The sequence below is a fragment of the Sinocyclocheilus grahami genome, unplaced genomic scaffold (assembly GCF_001515645.1).
Source record: "Sinocyclocheilus grahami isolate Dianchi unplaced genomic scaffold, SAMN03320097.WGS_v1.1 scaffold10.1, whole genome shotgun sequence".
NCBI lineage: Eukaryota > Metazoa > Chordata > Actinopteri > Cypriniformes > Cyprinidae > Sinocyclocheilus > Sinocyclocheilus grahami.
In genome coordinates this window covers 563,552-573,430 of record NW_015505189.1, presented here as the reverse complement: position 1 = coordinate 573,430, position 9,879 = coordinate 563,552, and the positions used below count along the sequence as shown (strand labels likewise).

Below are 9,879 nucleotides of genomic sequence, written 5' to 3'. Positions count from 1 at the left end.
GACAGAGTAAAAAAAAATAAAAAAAAAAAAAATAAAAAAAAAAAAAAAAAAAATAGGAAAATCTGCTCCCACTGATCCATAATTACAATTTAGTCTCTCAAAGCTCTCACGTTAACACGTCTACCTCGTGAGCACCTACATAAAGGAGCTCTGTGAAAAGCTCAACTTAGATAATCCTCATCTAAGCAAATCAACTCTGTAGGCCAATAGGAAACGAAGACTAATATTTCCACACTGTTTACAAGAAAGAAAGATAATTTCACATATTCTACAATGCAACAGGATTCCTTCCCAATGGATTTTGTAAAAGGGATTTGGGGTATTTAGAGAATCGATAAATCATTCCATTTCACAAGGGCTCATTATGATTCCCCCAAAACGTGATTTTATTATGTTCTAACAAACACTGTCACAGAACATGTTCAGCTGCAAATTCTGATTATAAACATGTATGAATTTGATAAAGGTAAATGCTGTTTGTCAGTTTGTACCAAGACAAGGATGGAACATTTTAGTTCAGACAGTTTACAGAGTTGGAAGGTCAAGTAAATTATGACATTGCTGGAATTTCTAATGCAACCTTGAATTTTCATGAACTTTAGTACACCATATTCCATTCCCTTGAAAACACAAGCTGATTTGAAATGATTTCAGGTCCGTTGTAAGCCCACTAAGTGTGTTTTTGTCCACTTGTGTTTGGACTGGTTCAACATAACTCTGCATTAATCACATAAGATGGAGACTTAGAGAGAACAGGGGTTTAAGCTACCCGGGCCAGTGCTCTTTACTGGGCCATTATCAAAGATTAGAGGACAATACTAACAACAGGTTTTGTATGCATGCATGTGTATGAGTGAACACTCACAGATCAAGATTGCCACTGGAATCAATGCATTCACCAAATAAGTTTACACACATGTACAAAATAAATGCCAGTGTTAACCAAGAGAGACCCCAGTTTTTGTTAACATTAAACAAACCTGCAACTTAAACTTTTCTACTGCTTTTTCGCAGTGAAAAAATTTGTTGAATCTTCAAACACGTCCAATCCTAAACAAATTCAAAATGAATTGCATACAATAATGTCACTTCAGTTAATTAGCTATCCCCAAGTGAAGACATAGTTCTTGGGGCTCGCAACCATTTCTAATTTTTTTAAGGGACCAGAATTCATTATTCCCAAAAATAATTCAGTACAGGCATGTTTCTTCATCAACTCAAAACAAACTAATCAGTTGCAGCAGGTGAATATTGGTGTGGGGGGGGGATTCAAATCTTGTTGATGTCTCTTACCTTCTGAGAACCAGAGGATGTGCGTTTAATGGATGCACGCTTAAAAGACCCCTCTTTGCCCTTTTTCCCTCCAAAGCCCCTGTTATCCATCTTTATGAGCTCCTAAAGCCCAGCCATCACCACCCAGCCTTACAGTCTCTGTAACCAGCAGACAAAATGACCAACAACTGAAAAGAGTGATGTCCAGCTCCAGCGAGATGGAACTAGTATGACGCTGACACAAAGGCCCCCTTCCCCGCCTGTATGTATGTAATCAGGCTTAATGGAGTTGCCCTATGAGTGATGCTCTTTAATGCAGGAGATTTAACAAATGGTGATTGGAGGTAAATCTGGGTAAAAGTCAAACAAAAATGGCTCTAATGCTAAATTTAAAAAAAACCCACGCATGGTTAGGTCATGACTTGGGAAGTATTAAGAAACCGAAATGCAGGGCATAGCTAGGACAGTGCAGCATAATCACTCGTGTGCCAATGTTCAGGTGATGAGATCAGCAAACAAAACAATCTGTTATCAACACAATCTTTCCTCATCATTATCAGTTAAAAACTCAAGATTATCAAATTATAAAATAGTTTACGTGTAGCTCGAAATAAAAAAATGCAGGCAACACCTGTTTGCTCTGCTCTTGCAACTGATAGACAATGTCATGAATAAAAAGTCATAATTCTTCAGATTACATTTCTGATAGCATTTCTGCCTGATTTAATGTTCAGAATCACTGAATTTTGAGCAAACCATACACGGTCCATCTTAATTTGATGGGTTTTATAGATTTAAAGGAGTCATATGATGCGATTTAAATTTTTCCTTTCTCTTAGGAGTGTTACAAGCTCTTGGTGCATAAAGAAGATCTGTAAAGTTGCAAAGACTAAAGTCTCAAATCCAAAGAGATATTCTTTATAAAAGTTAAGAGTCAACCACGCCTACCTAAAACGCCTCGTTCTAACACGCCCCCACATGTCTACATCACTATGTGGGAAGATTTGCAGAACGCCGCCCAAATGTTCACGCAAAGAAAGAAGGCGTAACTTTTATTCTCACTGTAGTATTGTTGCTGCCGTTATTATCGTGAAGACGCTGTGTGTTTCGTTGTGAAAGTGAAACTTCTTTGTGTGGCCTTCCAAAAGAGGACGATATCCGCTTCGTCATGCCTGGAGCTGATCCGTGCTGGTCGCTGAGGAAATACATCAACTTCGCACTGTGGATCGCCGTTCACCATGGACGAAGCGGAGTCCAGTCCGGGGTCGTCACATGGGGTCGCCACAAGCCCGCCCTACACTCCTTGGTCGAATCCGCCAGCCGTTCCTCACTCTAATCCACCGTGTGTGACGCTGTGTGTTTCGTTGTGAAAGCGAAACTACTTTGTTTGGCCTTCCAAAAGAGGACACGACTAGAAATCATTAGTTAAGTTGTATTTACAACACTGTTCCAGAACAGTTCAACCCAAATATACAGATGTGTGCAGCACATTTTATGGAGGACTGTTTCCTGATCCTGGTAGAGTAGACTACAATGCCGGCTGTTCTGACTCACAGACCGTAAGTACGTTTTTTATATTAAAGAATTTGCCACTGACAATTCAAACGCTAGTTTTGTGCAGTGTAGTTTTGAGCTCGTCGCTCCGGCCGGGACAAGGCATCACAATATGGTAAGGGGCGTAACATTTCGGTCACACGCTTGAGGTATTTGGCCAATCACAATGCACTCTATAGCTGGCCAATCAGAGCACACCTCGCTTTTCAGACCGATGAGCTTTGTAGAGGAGAAACAATAATGTACAGTATGTGGAATAATGTTTTTTGAACCTTAAACCGCATAAACACATTTCATTACACCAAATACACAAAACAATGTTATTTTTAGCAACATCATATGACCCCTTTAAGGTTATAGGCCAGAGCTAATGAGAGTTAAACTGTTCAAAAACATTTGAAGACGTGGCCAGTCAGCTAGTGTACATTCAGTGGTGCGTACGTGTGCAACCAGAGACCGAAAACGGTTTGGGTCATTTCCAGATACAGTTATTTATCCTGTTCATTTTGAAGGAAAAAGACCACAAAAAAGGGGTTTAAAAAAACATTCTTCACAACAAAAAACATTTAAAACAAGTTTATTAGAGAATAAGCTAAATAGTAACAAACTGAAAAGCATTGCCATTTCTATGAAAATTATATATATTTATTTATAACAAGAAAAATTTCATGTGACATCCAAGGCCTTGTGTGCTCCATACGTTTGCCAGTCCTCCACTGAGCAGGTTGATGTATGAAGGCTGGAGAACTGTTTCCTGTAATAAATAATATATACACAGTCCCCACCACTGTGTGCCTCATCTTCAATTCTTCTCGTCCTTCCCATCAGCCAGCAAATTCAGTTCCCTTCTCTCTCCACCTTGATTTCACTCAGGTGCATTAGACCCAGTGTCTATAAGACAAACAGTTCAATTAGGAGGACTGCATCGCAAAACCAAAAGTATGAAAATATACCATATAACATCAGCTTAGTGAATCAAATTTCTTACTTTTGCCATCACATGCTACAATTTTTACTTTGTCCACTTTGACCAAATCTGTCACCTCCCGGAACTCAACGTCATTTAAAACAAATGTCCAAACGTTATCACAGAATCTGTACGTGTTCAGAGATCCCTGTGGATAAAACAAAGAGCAGTGATTCTTAGTGCATCACAACTACGTCCAGTTCAAAGCAGAGCTAGTTAGCCAAATAACTAGTTAGCAGACAAAACTTAAACTTCTTTCTAAAGGTTATTGTGGAGGATGTTGACTTACCCTAAAATTGACCCTGTTGCGGACCCGGTTGGCCAGTGCTGTGTTGATAGCTTTATCAAACTGTAAAAGGACTTGGAGGGCCAATTGTGGTGTTATCTGTTGAGTCTGCAGAAGGAGGAAAAATACAGTTGAATGTGTTCTGTTAAGAATTCATACATATTTAACACTAGAGCCTGACCGATATCGTTTTGCCGATATTATCGGCCGATATGAGCCTGTCGCAGATATATCGTATCGGCGAATATGCTGCCGATATGAACATTTTTTTTACAGAACATATACCGCAGATTAAATGCGTATCACAGCACACGTCTGTGGTTGGCATGGGCTGGTATGAGATTCTGACGGTATGATAACCTTAGATAAAAATATCACGGTTTCACGATATTGTGATTACAGCTCTAGAATATGTAATTTTTAAATGTCTGGGTAAAAAAACAACAACTTTTTTTTCCTCCACTGAACACAATACATTTTATTTTTAAGAAATATAGAACATTTTGGAACAGTAAAAATGTCAGGCTAAATAAATAATTAAACAAAATAATTGAATTCTTAATGTCACTTAAATGAGCCTAAACCTGCAGCTCAATAATCAAAAACATAAATCAAAACATAATTTCTGTAAAAAAAATAAAATAAACAAATCAATAAAAAAAATGCAGTCATTAAACCTGCAGCTCAACAAGGTTTTTGGAGACATGCTCACTACACATTCATCTTTCAGTCCAAGTTATGATGCAGGAATATTCACCTTTCCTGGATTAAGTTTGGAGCGGTGAGGTACAAGGATGTGTGCACATACACATAAGGAAAGAGAGAACGCGAGTGTCTCTCTCACACACACACACACACACACACACGCACGCCACTGTGTGCCTCATCTTCAATTCTTCTCGTCCTTCCCATCAGCCAGCAAATTCAGTTCCCTTCTCTCTCCACCTTGATTTCACTCAGGTGCATTAGACCCAGTGTCTATAAGACAAACAGTTCAATTAGGAGGACTGCATCGCAAAACCAAAAGTATGAAAATATACCATATAACATCAGCTTAGTGAATCAAATTTCTTACTTTTGCCATCACATGCTACAATTTTTACTTTGTCCACTTTGACCAAATCTGTCACCTCCCGGAACTCAACGTCATTTAAAACAAATGTCCAAACGTTATCACAGAATCTGTACGTGTTCAGAGATCCCTGTGGATAAAACAAAGAGCAGTGATTCTTAGTGCATCACAACTACGTCCAGTTCAAAGCAGAGCTAGTTAGCCAAATAACTAGTTAGCAGACAAAACTTAAACTTCTTTCTAAAGGTTATTGTGGAGGATGTTGACTTACCCTAAAATTGACCCTGTTGCGGACCCGGTTGGCCAGTGCTGTGTTGATAGCTTTATCAAACTGTAAAAGGACTTGGAGGGCCAATTGTGGTGTTATCTGTTGAGTCTGCAGAAGGAGGAAAAATACAGTTGAATGTGTTCTGTTAAGAATTCATACATATTTAACACTAGAGCCTGACCGATATCGTTTTGCCGATATTATCGGCCGATATGAGCCTGTCGCAGATATATCGTATCGGCGAATATGCTGCCGATATGAACATTTTTTTTACAGAACATATACCGCAGATTAAATGCGTATCACAGCACACGTCTGTGGTTGGCATGGGCTGGTATGAGATTCTGACGGTATGATAACCTTAGATAAAAATATCACGGTTTCACGATATTGCGATTACAGCTCTAGAATATGTAATTTTTAAATGTCTGGGTAAAAAAACAACAACTTTTTTTTCCTCCACTGAACACAATACATTTTATTTTTAAGAAATATAGAACATTTTGGAACAGTAAAAATGTCAGGCTAAATAAATAATTAAACAAAATAATTGAATTCTTAATGTCACTTAAATGAGCCTAAACCTGCAGCTCAATAATCAAAAACATAAATCAAAACATAATTTCTGTAAAAAAAATAAAATAAACAAATCAATAAAAAAAATGCAGTCATTAAACCTGCAGCTCAACAAGGTTTTTGGAGACATGCTCACTACACATTCATCTTTCAGTCCAAGTTATGATGCAGGAATATTCACCTTTCCTGGATTAAGTTTGGAGCGGTGAGGTACAAGGATGTGTGCACATACACATAAGGAAAGAGAGAACGCGAGTGTCTCTCTCACACACACACACACACACACACACACACGCACGCACACACACGCGCACGCGCACACACACACACGCACACACACGCACGCACGCACACTCTTTCTCCGTACAACACTCAAACAGTGGCAAAGACACCTGAGAGCCAGCATTTTGATTGTATTTAAATGTGTACGGAACATGGTTAGTCTACGTTACCCAAAAAAAATCCCATACGGCAGACTTCATCTTTTTTGACGGGGGAAAAAGTTCCAGGGATTCACCTCCTTTGGCCATCCCACACACAGGGGACTCTCACTGACTGCTAGCACCAACCGGAAGGGGAGGGGTCATGTGACTCGTTACGCTCTTCGCTGCACACAACTGAGGGAGTCCTGCACTTTCTGTTTTTGATGACACGTAAAAAAAACTGCATACCGCAGGAACGGTATAACAGAAAAATGTTGTGTTTCTGAAACCGTGACTTTCCAAACCACGGTATACCTTGAAACCGATTATCGTCCCATGCCTAATCTGCGGCGACAATAATTCTATTGTATATTGTCGCGCCGCACCGCTCACGTCCAGTGTAGAATGGAACCCATTATAATCAGTGATGTTGTCTACACTGGATGCAGTAAACTGATGCTTCGTTCTATTTATGATGTGCTGACACAAAGTTCAAATGATTTTCAACGGTCGCTTTGTCGCGTCCTGTTGCGGCGCAGACACGGTGTCAGCATAGTTTGTCAGTACAGTCAGTAACGTAGCAGACTGAAAAGTTAGTATCTTTCTGCAGTCCAATAGACGGCAGTGCTGTGGGGGTTTGAGTCTGTTGAATGGTGATTTAACGCTACGTTGTCACCTAGTTGGAGAGACTCAATGCTAAGTAAATAAACAACAATGTCCCCGTCTTTTGCTCTCACAATGAGCTTATCATATTCGTTTGCTACATTAGTAGGCTATATACAGAGGCTATATACTGTATTCTATATACAGTACCAGTCAAAAGTTTGAACACACGAATGGGAAGTGTCTCCAAACTTTTGACTATACTGTACTATAATATAGTCTACACAAAGAATATCGGCCGATATATCGCTATCGTTTTTTTTACTCCCTAATATCGGTATCGGCCGGGCTCTATTTAACACACTATTAAGCTTCACTGCATTTTTATTTTAATTTGTTTTCTTGAGTCGACGGATTCAAGAATTCCATCTTAAATTAGGGGTAATATTATTAGACATAATCATGTAACTTACATACAAAGTCTGCATCTGCATGATTGTTATTATTAACCACAGACAGGGATGACTGAGTGTTATGTCAGTCTGCGGTAACGTGAAAACAAACAAAAAATAAATATAATATTTCACGTAAACATCTAAGAAACACTAAAACAGTTTATTTATCCATCACTGGAGCAGTTCATTCATAACGTAACGTTATTCTGATAAAGAGCAGCTCAATTACAAACACAGCTGGCGTTAGCTAATACTCGTTTAACTTTAATAATCCGACACATCACTAATCAAGATCAGAACAGATCATAGGATTGAACAGTATGATTTAATAAACCACTGAAGGTAGATGCCTGGATGTGCTGTAATCGTTTTTATTCCGCTATCTTTATTTATCTATCACATCATTCTACGCTGGCTAGCAATCAAGCTAGTTAACTTCACTTTGATTCAACACTCTTACCTGAATAAGTTCATCAAGACTCTCCTGTAGACTGTTGCCGAGTGTTGTGTTTCTGTAGAGTTGATATGCCATAGTGTATTTTCAGTGCAAACGCTGTACGCCGTTCTGTTTAAAATAACCGTAGGATCCTCGCTGATGCTTTGTGATTTGCCCGCTAGCTGAGCACTTCCTCAAAATCCAAACTTGGACCGATCGCGCTACGGAAACTCGCAAGGGACACAAATCTTCGATCATGAAGGCAGGAGGATACAAATCATCATACAGGGGTTCGTACATGTCCTCTTTAACATGAAAAACGAAAATTAATATTCTGAAAAATGTATCCCAATCCTAAAACAATTCTTTCTTTTTTTTAAAATCTTGTTTGCTATAATTGTTCTGCATTAGACTTAAACTTTGAGTACAATGAAGAGATATGTGTGACTGTTTATTAGTCACATGAACATTATTATCCATCCTTATTTCTTACCACTCTTTATTTTCCGTCCATGTTAAGTGAGGGAGAAAATGATGATTTTGGCACGGAGACTTATGACATTTTCTTAAAATGCCAGTAGATGGCAGCAGATGACAAATCCAGCCATTATATTTCCTTTTGAAGCGCATGAATGTCCCGTTTGTTGCTCTGTAAGACGCTGTAAACTGTACATTTCTGAATTCATTTAGGCTACATAGATCGTTTTTTTCAACTTTGGACTGGTTTTATGAAGACTAGCATATTTCATATTTTCTTTTTATAAGAAGGTCACAAATAAAACCAGGCCCGGTTCTTAAGCGCTTTAGAAGGGGGGCTGGCAGATATCCTGGGTGGGCAATTTATTATTATGTGGAGGGGGTGGGATACAGTCTAGAAATTTAGACTGTAGCTATTGCTATTTTAACTATGCAACGTATTGCAGTGTTGTTGATATATGTACAGTGAAAAAAGAGCAATATATTTCGTGGGCAGCCCATAGCGAACCACAGAATATCATTAACTTTCACAACAAAATAAACTTTTTTGCTTTACTGAACAGTAAAAAACGGCCCTCTTTGTTCTCTTTCTCTGGATCATTGTTTCTACACGGGTGATTCTTTTAACCAAGTTTTTTTAATGTATACCAAACAAGGCCGTAATCATGTCTACTCTAGAACACTGGGGGAGACCAAGTGTTTTGAGGAAAATAAAAATCAGACCTCTATGGTACTGGTATTTATTTAAATGAACTAAATAAATATAGGATTTAAATTGATTTAGGGGAATAAACTAAAATAAGAAAAAAGAACAGTAAAAGAACAAGAATAAGATTTTTTGCAAAGTAATCAATCTGAACTGCAAATAATATTTTATTTTAAAATATGCACCATTCAATTTGATTTGTATTCCCAATATGTTGAAAACGCAAATTGTCGTCACATTCAATGAACTTAGACCATGGCTGTGAATTACAACACAGGCCTACATTCAATTCAGTTCACTGGATATTGTTGGTCGTTTATGTCATTGTAAAACAATGGTAAAATAGCTCTTACACCTTCAGCTGCTTCGCACCTTCACTGAAGCGCCGCGGTGAAATGCGCGCTCGGGTTCTGTGAACAGTAAGGCCCGCCTTCTTTGATTTGATTGATCATCTCAATCATTTTGACATTGATGAGCGCTGTTAGACGGCTGGAGCTGAGCCAGACCTGAAAATGTAGATTTCAAAATGTCTTGAAATGCAACAGATTTTACTTTTATCCTATGAAAATTCTGAAAGAAAACGCTTCGTGAGCCGACTGTTGCTATGTAGTAACGATAACGAACGCAACTTTCATCGCACAAGCTCTTATTTCGGTGTTGTTGTTTCTAACATGGTGGTCATTTAAGCAGGCAGTTTGTTTCTTACATTCAATTTAACAACATTAACAGCATTCCCCCTAACCAGCCCCCCCCCCCCCGCCGACCGCCCTCCCAAAAAAAACCTA

General features: G+C 38.7%; 1 protein-coding gene and 1 long non-coding RNA gene across 2 annotated transcripts; both read right to left on the bottom strand.

The window, feature by feature from the left end:
• Positions 1-3,428: 3,428 nt before the first annotated feature.
• Positions 3,429-4,224, bottom strand: LOC107594605 (uncharacterized). Its single transcript, XR_001610179.1, has 3 exons — positions 4,083-4,224; positions 3,815-3,941; positions 3,429-3,717 (listed from the first exon to the last, which is right to left on the bottom strand). It is a non-coding gene; the product is annotated as an uncharacterized lncRNA (long non-coding RNA).
• A 737-nt stretch (positions 4,225-4,961) lies between these two features.
• Positions 4,962-8,179, bottom strand: LOC107594597 (transcription initiation factor IIA subunit 2-like). The gene is made up of 4 exons (XM_016284692.1): positions 7,936-8,179; positions 5,423-5,527; positions 5,155-5,281; positions 4,962-5,057 (listed from the first exon to the last, which is right to left on the bottom strand). Exons 1-4 carry the CDS (start codon positions 8,005-8,007, stop codon positions 5,032-5,034), a joined length of 330 nt encoding a protein of 109 aa, XP_016140178.1. The 5' UTR covers positions 8,008-8,179; the 3' UTR covers positions 4,962-5,031.
• Between the last annotated feature and the right edge of the window lie 1,700 nt (positions 8,180-9,879).